Raw genomic sequence first — 13,312 nt, 5'->3', positions numbered from 1 at the left:
TCAAAAATGCTTTTTTGTGTCTGCAGGTTGATTAAGAGGGAGAGGACTGCTGCAATTGCATTATGTTTAAGGCGGTACTGAAAATGAACAGAGACGGAGGGAAGGGGAGCAAAAAGGAGACAGGTATGTGCAAACCAGACACATTACACATGGAGTTTGTGTGTACATGTGTTGGTGAATGGATGTCTGGTTTCACGCATCTGGCACACAGTGCTTAGATAACTCTCACTTAGATATGGCATTTTGCAGGCAGTTACTCAGTGTCATTTGGAAAAATTGATGTTCTTTATTGGCCTAATTTGAAGACAATGTTTTATCTAAACCCTTGGCACAGAGTAGCAGAGTGGCACAGAATGGTAGCTGCCATCAAGGGAAAAAAAAGCCTTGCCACCCAAAGTCCTAAAATTATAATATATAAATAAATGAGACAGTTACATTTGTCATTAATTTTGAGGTTAAATTTTAGATCAGATGTTTATTACAACAGAGTCAACAAACAGAACTTGTGCGTGCGTTTTAAAAACTGCTGGTTCTGACTTGGCAGTGTTTCTGGTGAGAAATGTTAACACAACCCCAAGTGTGTCATTCACATAATTATGTTTGAATGTAGGTGAATATAAAATGTTTTAGTTTCCCCATAAAAAGAGAGATTCCCAATATAGTTTATTGGACTACAGATCCATTCCTCAAAGGTGTAGATGCTAGGTATGATTAACATTTGTTCCAACATTTATTGCTCTTGAAGTGAGCACACCGTTCATCGTTCAATGTATTAAGCCTCTTGCTCTTTTAGGTATTTTAACCAAATCCTTTGAGTATTAGGAACTGCCGAGCAAATATGAAGCTAGTACAGTAATTTTACAGGTAAAAATCATATAATCTGCAAAAGCATCTTTGCTCTGATGAATAATTAAAAGGAACCACCTCTTAATGTGATCTTGGCACCCCCGTGCCACACTGTGTAAAATCCTGAACCTGCCACTGTTAACAATGGCAAATGCTAATAAAATTTGCAGAAGCTACTTGTTAAATGGTATTTACTCAAAATGTGTTCATCATAGCAGAATGATTAGAGGCCTTCCTAGGGGTATTACTTTTGATGTCACATGATCATACGGTGTCACATTTACTAAGTTCATTTGATTTCAACCTTGTAAATTTGTAACCTTGTAACTTTTTAACACAGAAACCAGCAGTCACTAATGTCAGCTTTATAGCTGACCTTGACTCTGCCTGCTGAGTCTAGCAGTACTTAACGTATGGTAGTCACCTTCTTTCTGCCAGTACTGCTCAGGCTTCAACATGTCAGTCCTCAGTGAACTCATCACTAATGACAAAGCTTGTCTGGCCTGCCCAGACAGCGTCTACTTTTAGTGTTTGGTTACACGCACCTCTTTTTATGTGGGACTCCATCTTTATGACTAAAACTGGAACACTGAAACCAGACTTCTGCATCTCTGCGTTGACCTGACTCATTCGGTCTTCTCCGTGACTGTCTGCATTCTTGCTCTAGTTCCAGAGTAGATGTTCTCTGAATTATAGAATTTGAAAGATTCTGTAATTCTACAGGTCTGTAGGATCTGCTTCCCATTTTTCCCCCTAGCTATTAGTGATTACAGACTTTCAGACACAGAAGCCCTACAAGGAACGTGTGTCTAGATCAGCAGGCTCCTTCACAGCGCATGCGTGCTCATCTGTGTCTTTACAGAGCTGAGATGAGATAATGAGCTTCAAGCAGAGTCCACTCGATGTGACATGGAACAGGGTGCATCATGATCACTTCCCAATGCAAACTGTATCCCACGTGCGATACTATTCTGAAACCTGCAGGAATATGTTCTACATGTGGGAGTCATTACCCTCCACCACTCCACCTCCCCCAGCAGACCTCCAGTGAATGTGCAGTTTTTAGACATACTTTTCCAAATCCCTTTTCCCAGTTGGGTACAATTTGTCACATTAAATGAGCCCCCCACACTCAGTCCCTGTCTCTCTCCTGTCTCTGCTGCATTTTCTTCCCCATCCCCCAATGGCACAGTTGGCCACAGCCTTTCTTCCCGTGCTTGTTTTGAATGAGGAGGAATGACAGTTGCTTTGCTGTCATGTAATATTATTGGCCTCCATTGGAGATTATCTGTCAGAAATGCTCAACTTGCTCAAGCAACGCAAACACAACAAAGAGAATGTAGGCGCTTGCATCATGTCAATGAGGAGCCCTTGCGTTTATCCTGTTCCTGATTTTACAGTCTGAAAGTTGCAGACCTGTAGGGTACTACCCATTTCCTATCTGGTTAAGTTTCAGTCTTTCCATTAAGATACCCAGGACATTGCTAGATATTGTATTTCAATTCTAATTTCAAAATTTGCATTTCAAAATTTGTGTATTTTAAAACTTTCTTTGTGCTTCTATGATGTCTAGTCAGTACTGATGCTTAAATAATTTATATTAAGTAATATATTAATGCAAATTCCTGTTGGTGGGATATTCAGACTGTTCAGCACATTTGGTAATAGAAATATTCCAGTGCTGTTTCCTCCAGTCATCTTTCTCTCACAGAGCTTTCAGATGAAGTTAGGAATGCTCAAATCCTCTAGGAAAACAGTGATTCAAATCAAATACACATGGCAGAATTCGGAGGACTGGCAGAGGCTCGATGCACATGAGATTCACAGAACCTTCTGCTGAACCTAGTCCTGAAATGCCTGCAGACATACAGGATGTTATAATGCACTGTCTGGTACAACATAGTTAAAAAATGTAAAAAACTGTATGTCTTTGTTACACTAAAACTTGTTAACTAGTTGATGGTTTATATGTCATAGTTCATTTGATTAATGTCTGTGGTGATTCTGGAATAATAAACTAGCCAAACAAGTGGCTACAGTTGGGCCAAGTAGGTGATGTGTTACGCACACAGTGAGTTTAGGACGATTTCCTATAAAGTGAGTTAATAGCAAAAAGATCTTTTAAGATTTTGCAAATGTATGAGCTTGCATGCACGCGCACACATACACACACACACACACACACACACACACACACACACACACACACACACACACACACACACACACACACTCAGACACACACACACTTTGTTTGCCTTGCCCTATCTAATATGGATTAATAGGGCACGCTGGTTAAATTTGATATCCTTTGACTCCTACCATGGTTCTTCCTGACTGCTTGAAGTGCATTAAAGGAATCCACCAGTGATTTGTGATGGAAATATGTTGCAGGAAAACCCTGATCAAAATATAATTGCATGGTAGCAGAGTATATAATGTGGCACTCCCTGGACATTGTGCTGCAGGGATTTTAAAAGACTCATGGAAAGTTTGCTCTTCTGCCAGGAACCACAACCGCCGTGTTGCCAAAGCAGCTCCAGACCACAGTGTCCACTGACTGCTAATTCATCTTTCTTATTTTTGTGTGTTTCTTCTTTTAAACTATTTATCTGCATGCATATGCTCAATATTATGTCTTTGTTTTTTGTTTTTTTATTTTGTGTGTGTGTGTGTGTGTGTGTGTGTGTGTTTGGGGGGGACAGGTCTCTCTAAAGGTTGTGTCTTTTTTGTGTATCTATTAGTTCTTAGGTTTTTACTATGTGGTTTTGTGTCTGCTGATGTGTTTCAAGCTAGCTTCTTAACTGCATTAGAGAAGTGGAAGACTTCTGCTTCTGAAGTGTCCACAGTCTTTGATCAGCAAGCTCCCTTATTAATGTCAGATTTCTAGCATGCCTACACACTTAATGGCCTTTAGCCTGAACTAGCCTGGTAATGAGTGGATTCACATGGACCTTTTCTAAATGAATTAGTATGTGAAATAAAGCATGTGTCCACTTCATAAGGGCTCCCAGTAACAGCATGTGTTGATGTGCTGCTAGTGTGAGGCAAAGAAACCGTGCCTGCGGGCATGCAGATGGGCACTATTTGATGCACTGTACCCTGGAAAGGGCACACTTTTATGGCAGAGCAGAGAAAACGCCTTGCTCCATGAGCAAGACTCTCTACGGAAGTTCATGTTTGAACACATTGACATTTATCTTTAGTGACTACTGCCAGATCAATTTCTGCTTGTGGCATTTTTCAGGGCACACAGCCATATCGAAATTACATGCTGTAAAAGTCAACCCTTTTGCCCTTCTCCATCAAAAATGTTTGGAATAGCTTTCAGTGTGCACTAAGGGGTTCCTAGTGATGACCTAGATATTTCTGATTTCTCTGTGACCTGGCTCAGGTTTAAAATGTTAATTTGATCAGGTCCCTCATGAGGGACTGTGGGCTAAAATCAAAGATATTAGTGTTTATCTCCTAAGATGTGCTGTTCCATGCCATGGGGAAACACACCTGTAAAGGCCTGATATCTTTTTCCTGGCCTGAGGCTTTGTAGAATATATAATTTTCTCACTCCCAAGGCCTCCGGCTTCTAGAATTCTTGAGTTCCTGGCTGGCGTTTGAAAGATGACAGTAGCTCTCTTAAGGTGAGTTTAGTGTGGTTGGCTTTGCTGTAATCTTTAGGGAGTGTCTGTGCCAGCCTCCCACTCTGAGTGGTCATTACTTCCATGTGTAGGAGTTGCAGGGCCCGGCACGCATTCTCTTTTACTCGTTTTCCTTATCAGCTTTCTCTGCCTCACTCTGTTTTCCCTTCTGTTGTTGTCTGGCTGTTCTATGGTTTGACTGTCAGGTTCAGTCAGGTACACACCCTTGTCAGGTACACACACACACACACACACACACACAGCTCCTCGGGCCTAAATGGCATTTTTGGGGGATTCCAGTAGTCTTTTATCATTCCACTCACTTTAATATATTTATATTGTTTTCTAATAGAATTTTTGACATTGGGATTAGAGAAGGAAAAACTGAGATACATTAAGTTATTAAATTTGCATATCGTCTTGTAGACATTTGGGGAAAACAAGATGTGAGTAACTGCTAATTAAAGAGTGAATGCATGTGGGAATCCAGTGCTTTGTAACTCCAGCACGTATAGGGATGTAGAGCTTAACGAATGCACCATGCTGCTGCAGTATTAGGCTAACTCTGTTGAGTCCAGCACACTTTCCTTCACACTGAAAGAAAGCATTAGTCTTTAGGACATACACTTTGAAACAGTGGTAACACAGTGTGGAATGTAAATGCTCTGATGAGCGGTATTGGCATAGCGTGACAGCTGGGAGTGAAAACCAACACCATCAGCACAATGTGCTTTTCAAGGGGTTCTGCATTTTAGGATTTAAAAAAAATAAATAAATGAATTTATATATATATATATATATATATATATATATATATATATATATATATATATATATATATATATATATATATATATCCCCTGATCGATTTTGTTCTCAGTTAAAAAAATTTAGACCCTTTAGACGCTTTCTGTTTCTGCCATGTTTCTGTTGCTGTCATGAGAAATCCCCTTAAATCTGCTCTGAATGTTTGTTTGTTTGTTTGTTTGTTTGTTTATAGTTTTGTACCTTGTAGTGAAATATAATATCTCTCCCTTCATGCTTTCTAGATTTTACTCTGTTCTAAATATTGTGAATATTTGTGTTTTGACCAAATTGGTAAAAAATTGCTACTTCTCCTCTTTCTAAAAGTTGTGTTCACGTATTTGGATGTTAATGTTAATATCAGGGTGAGAAAGAAGAAGCACAAAGTCCTTAAAGTCATTTTGCATTTAACAGACTTGAATGAAAAATGTTTTCTTTTTCTGTCTTAGATTTATTTTAGGTTCTTTGTACAGTATACACCAGTGTGCTAAAGATAAGAATGTTACCACACCTACGAAGTCTTCTCTAAGAACTCTGGTAACTGTTGATTCAGCTGTATGTGCGCATGCATGAGAGCGTGTGTGTGTGCTTAGCTGCTGCAGTCTCTCTCAGCAGTATTGCCCTGCTGAGTTCTCATTGATTGGTTTGCGGACAGACATTTCAGGATGAATTTCTCCTCTCGCTTTTAAAATTCTAAGGTTACTAGACATGCAAGGGACACTAACGACCCAGGATGCCGACAAGCTAATTAAAGAAAACATGGTGGAATTTGTAGGTATGGTGTAGGAGGATAATGAAGAGAACTTGATTAGCTTATGGTGCTGTTGAGAAAATGTGCCCTCCCCTCTTCGCTTTTGGTCATGGTGTAGTGTACACCTCATAAATTTATGTAAAATAAATTATTTTCTCATAGATTATTTTTAAATGAATTATTATTAGAAAATAAATCATTTTCTCAGTTCTAAAACTCTTCCTATAAAATGTAATCTGTTTTAGCAATGCGACACATTAAGAAAATAGTCTACACTTGCAGGTTTGACACAGGGCAATTTACTATTTACTATTCGTCAGTTTGTCTATTTCTTGTCTAAATACAGTGTGAGGTATTCCTGAAATATTTGAGATTTCAGATAACTATGTCAACAAGATATTAAGTTTCTTGAAGTCACTCCTAACATATACACACAGAAGACCGATATTGTTTTTCTCTGTGAGAGATCAAGAAGGTGAATCCCCTAGCCTGCTCCGGCTTTGCTCTGATAAACACTGGACACTCAGTGGCAGTTCAGGCCATTTGGTGAAACATTAAATAGTCAGGGAAAACCAAGCCATCCAGAAGGCCCGTTTTTCCGGTTCACATTCTCCTTGGCAACTCTTTCCATTCCCACCACTGTCTCCTCCCTCACAGTCATCTCTGTCTGAAAACAGGAGTCATGACTTTGTCTTTTGATCGCTGTTTACTTTAAACAGCGAGTGTGGCCAAGTTAGTACTAAGAATATGGCTCCACTTGTGCAGGAAAGAGGACCGCATCTAAATATTAATGCTAAGACCACTGACCATTTTTAAAACTTGCCTTTTTGTCAAATTACATGAATAATGATTCAGTTTGCAAATCTACTGCCATTTTAAGCTTGCACTTTGTGCATCATAGTGGCTTTAGGGTTGGGTGAGATTTACTTTATTGACTGTAGCTGAAGCTTGTCACTACCGCTGCGATCTGCAGGCGCTCTGACAGTCGCAGGACATGCTCTACAGCGGCTGCTTTCAGGCCTGAGGCCACAGGTGCCTTTGTGAGGCTGTAAAGCAGTGCTGATCCCCAGGGACAGCTGTTCTGGCCACACTGGCCTCCTGGAAACACACACTACCCAACACCTCCCTCCTGCTGCCCACTGTGGTGGTAGAAACACAAGCTAAAACATCTCACTGACACATTTATGGCCTTCAGTCCCCCATCTTGCCTTAAGGTTGAGAATCTGTGCTATTGTAATGGACTTATGGATTTGGTTTCTACAAAAGAAGTACTCCCTTCTGCTTTAATCAGTTAAGAGGCATGTCATGTGGTCGCGTGCCTTGACTTCTGTGAGTGGAAGACAAATTATAGGACTTGGTTAGATAGTGAATGAAACTTGATGGCCATAGCATGATCCTAGTGACCCCTGAGAGAGGCCATAACTGGCATAGATCAGCATTAAATAACCTGCATATCTGGGGGAAAAAAAAACCTCATGATAGATAACAGGAATTGGTGTGTAATGTGCTATTTAATTCTCAACTGTGGCCTTGGTAACTGCATTTTCAGCCCGATAAAACCTCAGACCACCCACGCCCCAGCACTCCAGAAACATCCAGACAAAAATCTATTACAGCAATTTCCACTTCTGACAGTGTTTCGCTTTTACTTTGAGCAGGTTAAAATTACCTTACTGCTGTATAGCAGACACGCACACAGTGAAACAAACAAGCTGAGCACACACACACACAGCTGGTGTGGCCAGAGGCTGTTTCAGGTAGCCTGGACCACAGAGGCACTCTCCACCCAGTCATCAGTGGCAGTCGCCCTCTCTCCATGGTGGAATGGAACTTGTCAGTCAACAGCTATTCATCCAGCATTCCTCATTCCACCGCAATCAGGAGACAGATTTTCAGACCTCAGTACCTCTTGCCCACAGTGTCTTTCTCCTTCCACGGTCTGGAGCATGGTGTGTGGAAGGTGGTAGCTTCTTATCTTGGTGTGCTTTCACAATGGATTACTTTTGGTATTTCCATTTGTTGACTTGTATGGTAACTAAAAATGGACCCCACTTAACTCTTTGTTGTGCATTTTCAGATAGTTGAGGTTGGTGACAGGGTGCTTATAAGTTAGTGAGTTAAACAAAAAAACAAAAACAAAAAACTGTTGAATTGAGACCATCATGAGTATCTCTGAACACCCAAGAGGCAGCAATTAGCTGGGCGTTGCTGCAGCTATGTGCAGACATAGGCACACACACATGCTTCCTGAGGTTTGGAAATAAATTCAAGGTTCAGGTGTGTCCACACAAGGCCCACCCTAACTCTCCCATTTTTAGACAGGCAAAATGCAGGAGCCATGGGAATGGCCATGAATCTAGCCTGCTTAGTGTTTACAAGACCTCTGAATGCAACAGACCTCATGGTTTTTTCCCCTTTCACTCTCACCCCCCCCTCTTTCTCTCCCACTTTCTCTAATGAAGTTACCTTGATTTGTTAATAGGTTATCAGATTTGTAGTTAAGTCATGCAGTGTTGAGAAAATGTAATCATGTAACTATAAGAACATGAGGGTCATGCTGGGGCTCATTGATAAAATGGTAGGAGAAAAAATTACATCTCTGTATTAGATAATCAGATATCTTATTCACTTGAACTTTCATGTTTCTCTTTGCTCTGTTACTGTAAAAAAAGAAAAAGCAAAACATGTAGGAATGTATATGGAAAGTCCTCGTGATTAACGTTCACTTTTTTTTTTTCATCGGACACTGAGCTCTGTATAACTCTGCCTTTCATGGGATGGTTGATAATTGTTAGAGAAGTTGTGTTTGACTGACTCAAGGTCACATGTCTCAATGTCTTGACCTGTGGTTACTGATTGGACCTCTAGTTCCCAAATGATCAGCAGGCAGCCAGAATTGCGACTGGTGGAACGCTTAGTATCCGTGACCTTTGAAAGTAACTGTGTAGTGAGTGAAAAGAAGAAAAAATAGGAATCCCTTACCAAATCAAGGTTACCAAATCAAATGTCAGAATTGGCTGGTGGGAACAAAGTGATGTCATTCCTTAAATCAAAGTGCTCTAGAGGATTATTGTCCTCTTACTCCAACACTGCCATGGGTTGATGAACTCTGTACTGTCAGACTGCCAGGATGGGTTGGATCAATGTGTATCGGCTTTTCTCAATTAGCTAAACTCACAATAATAACAATAATAATGACAAGAACAATAATAGTAATATATCTCGTGTATTCAGCAGTTTTCATTTTCATCTGACAGGAATTTAGTACAGAGGATTATTAAAAAGTTGTGTCAGTTTAGCTAGCAATGAGTGTATAATGCTTTGGTTTAAGATCATTATTTGTTCGTCATGACACATGCCATAGTGACTAACTTCACTGGTTAACTTCTCCTCTTTAAGAAGGTGATCTCTGAATGGTAATCAGATGGTGATGTGTAGGATTAGGAACAGAGGCAGTACAACTCTTGAGTACCAAGGCCATCAAGCCAGCCAAGTCACTTTGGGCCGGCTGTTTCAACTGCAGAGCCACTACAATGTGTTCTTGGTGCAGAAAGGTGTATTAGCAGGCAGTGTGTCTGTTATCAAATGTCCAGAGTGTAACAGGGATCATTTAATGCTTTTGATCTTTCTATTTTTATAGAATATTTACTTGCAGTAAGTGGAAGGGATGCTGTAAAGTCATAATCATGTGACAAAATTGTCCAGATTGTCTCAGGTTTAGGGAACTTCCGTGTTTTGGATATGCAGAACTTTCAGTGACTCTATGGGTTATTGAGTGTTTACTGAATCACATATGATAATGTTTTTAAGGTCTGATGGATTTCAGATATTTTGGAGTGTTTTGTTTAGTCCAGTCACTTATAAGTGTGGTTCTTGTTGAGTGTTAATTAAAGGCCATTATAGAAGTATGTGTGTTGAGAAGGTCAGTTGGCCGCACACTGTTCTGATTCAGTGTGTGTGTGTGTGTGTGAGTGTGTGTGTGTGTGTGTGTGTGTGTGAGAGTGTGTGTGTGTGTGTGTGTGTGTGTGTGTGTGTGTGTGTGTGTGTGTGTGTGTGTGTGTGTGTGTGTGTGTGAGAGAGAGAGCATGCATGCACATAATGCCTGAAGAAATACCCTCTTTTGATCTGCTATCTGGCCACTTATGTGTTGCTATGAGTTCAAGAGTCCATTTTACTGGAACTAATTTGCTAAGTAACTGTATTTCTGACCCCACAACTCAGTTCAGTTTGTATAGTTGTTTATCTCCTAGCATGAAGTTAACATAGTACACCACTCTTGAGAGGGAAACCTTTTTTAAAAGTCTATTTCTGGAAAACTAGAAGTCATTGACAAGTGCCCAGCCCTCAGTGGGTGATCAGTTGTCTTCTGTTCTCATGTGCCCCTGGTTTTGTGTGTTTTTTTTTTTCTTCTTCTGCTCTCTCCAGTTGACTAGGAGAGAGTTAGTGCTCTTTATGCATGTGACTCTGATGCTATAGATGGATAATTCATCTCCATCTCTGTGAGCGTTTAGTGGCCTGCCTGAATTAATGACCCCCTTTTCTCCATCCTCTCAAAGAGGAATAATGCCCTCCATGCACAGAGGCAGCCTCCTCCCTTCCAATTCTGATTTCCCGCTCATTGGTGCATAGAAATGGCATCCTTGTATAATTGCTCCACAGGGAAATGTGGAGATGCGTTCACTATTTAGCAAACTTTGTCATGGCTTTATATAAAGTACTGGGAACTATTTCATATGGTTGGGCAAAAAGTTTCTGGTTGAGTCATAAATATGGGAAACTCAGAAATATGCTATTGTGATAGTAAATGGTGTTCTCAGTTACTTTGCTTATGAGCAGAAGTGGATGACATGAGCTTGTAATTTGTATACAGATTTGTTCAATTACTAGTGAAGTAAAATAAACTCTAGTTGCACATGAAATTCCTACAAGCTCTAGACTGGAATTATGTTTGGGGAGAGAGATCTTGGTCTGTGTTATCGTCTCACCCATTTAAACACACTCAATAGGCCTAAGCTATGACTTCCTATTGTCCAGTGTTGGTGGTTGTTCTCATGACCCACCCTGGTCTGTATGTGCAGCTCTTGCTAAATGGCCTGTGCTAATGCCAGTCACAATCTGCCATTAACCCCTGACCTCCATAGGGTTACTGTGAGAAGCCAGAGCCATACGAACACACACAGTCACAGGAACAATTGTCCAACCACTTCTGTGTACAGGAAACAGGAAGTACCCTTTCAAGGTTTTGTAAAATACATTTAAAGGTTAATTTTCAAAACAGAACATGTTACAGCAGTGTGGTTCTCAGATCTTGTCAAACTGGTGCCCCAAGTTCAGCTGTATGGTATAGTACCTTCCCTGATTCAAAATGGCCTTTTTCAAGAAATAAACTAATTGACAAACCTTTTGATGAGAACAGGTTTGTTTAGAGCCTTGAGAACACAAAGCATGTGCAGTGTCTCTCCAGTACTGTAGAACCACTATTAGTAAAAATGTTAACTGTGTGAAGGCTTTCCTGAATGGAACCTTTCAAAAGACTTCAGGCTTGGGATATCACCACTATACATGTGAACACTAGATATATAATGTTTCTGTAGTTCTGAGAATTGAGAATTCTCAGTTTTCATCATACCTTACATAAGCAGCCGGGAGAGTGCCGCCACATTCCACTAGTGCATGAAACACTACCCATTCAGTGAGAAGGACTGTCATTTGAAAGTTGTCACTGTGTGTGTGTGTGTGTGTGTGTGTGTGTGTGTGTGTGTGTGTGTGTGTGTGGTTGGAATACTTCATGTGTCTTCATCAAAATACCTCTTATGCATTGGATCTTCCCTTTTTCTTAGTAGCTTTTATAGAAAGCCATCAGAATTTATTTCTGGATATTCAATCATCTTTCAAGGCTGCATAAACTCTGCATTTACATTTAGAATTAAAATCTCAAGATGTATTATAGTAGGATCAACCAAGCACTTTTGGAAGTTGGCACACTTGTTTAATTTAAAGTTCTATAAGCTAGTGAATAACATGCTGCCAGGAGTCCTCAGAATCCTAATCATAAAAACCCAGACCAACACTAATTACTTCTCTTTGATGTTTTAATAATATTCCCCCTTCCCTCATTGTAATTAGTTGTTTAGATCATCTTGAAATTCTTTCCAACTTTACATCTCCTGTACAAATGTGGTCAGTTTGTCTTGATGATGGGAGAGAGAAAATGTAGGGTGCAAAAAAACATACTTCTTTAGTACATTGTTAATTTAAAAGCTTTTTTAGACATCATAGCCGACCTGATATTTAAAGTTGTTAGAAGGAATGGCCTCCTGTGGCCTCCTGTAATTACTGAAAAAGCTGAAACGATATTCAAAAAGTTTTGCAGGCCCCAACACACTTGTGCAATGGCGTCACCGTGACCTTGCCTTCCCGGTTCCAGCATGTCTGTTGAGTCTCCTGTGGCACGCGTGTGAATCTAACACGGAGCTGCAGAAGTCGCTGGTTTACCCGCACACCTGGCCAGCCTGGAGCTACTGAGTGTGCGTGCAGGCATCATTTATGTGACACAGACATACACAGACACTTAACAGCCACTTTTGCCTTGACTGAAACCATAGTGCATAGCCCCCTGGCATATTAAGAGCCCTCTCATATTCCACCCCCCAGCGCTCTTTCCAGAGATAAACACGAGGCCGAGACAACGCTTGGGCCCGGGCGCTTTTCCCAGACCGGCAGAAATGAAGCGTTCATGAAGAGAAATGGGGAAATGTCATGGCTTTCAGCCTCCTTGGTCTTTGTTCCCCCGAGGCTACTGGGAAAGATATTCTGCAGTGCACAGCCCTAAAGCAGAGCCACGCCCTCCAGCAGACCATCCATCCAGCAGAAAACAGCAATCAGCTACTGTTAAACTGACCTGTTTGTGCCCACCAACAGCATTCCGGTGGAAGGCCCCTGGACCTTGAAGACCTGTTACATGCCTGAAATAACCAGAATTGGTTTCTGTCTTCAGACAACCACTGCCTGGAAGATTTAAAATTCAAATGGATGGATTTTTGGAGAACAATGCTTGACCAATGATGCTGACGGAGACGAATTCTGTCAGTGGTAAACTGTAGAATGTCAAAGAAATTACATAATGACTGGGCCTAAATTATCTAATTTTCTGTCTTTCTATCTGTCCATCACTGTCTGTACCATATTAGAATATCATTTTATTAATGCCAGAGGGAGAATTTATCCTTCCCATCTCACAAAGGGCAAACGGTTGTGGTAGACAAATACAACGCCA

General features: G+C 40.6%; 1 protein-coding gene across 2 annotated transcripts in view; it reads left to right on the top strand.

Annotated features, from left to right (window-relative positions):
* Positions 1 to 13,312, top strand: part of tanc1b (tetratricopeptide repeat, ankyrin repeat and coiled-coil containing 1b) — a 110,609-nt gene that overhangs the window by 13,995 nt on the left and 83,302 nt on the right. For both annotated transcript variants that reach the window (XM_035536469.1, XM_035536467.1), the window contains exon 2: positions 27 to 123. In XM_035536469.1, the coding sequence (XP_035392362.1) occupies positions 63 to 123 (61 nt within the window). In that variant the 5' untranslated portion in view covers positions 27 to 62. The remainder of the gene's footprint in view (positions 1 to 26; positions 124 to 13,312) is intronic.

Source organism: Electrophorus electricus, chromosome 2, assembly GCF_013358815.1.
Source record: "Electrophorus electricus isolate fEleEle1 chromosome 2, fEleEle1.pri, whole genome shotgun sequence".
NCBI classification, from domain to species: domain Eukaryota; kingdom Metazoa; phylum Chordata; class Actinopteri; order Gymnotiformes; family Gymnotidae; genus Electrophorus; species Electrophorus electricus.
This window is presented reverse-complemented; position numbering and strand designations above follow the sequence as displayed.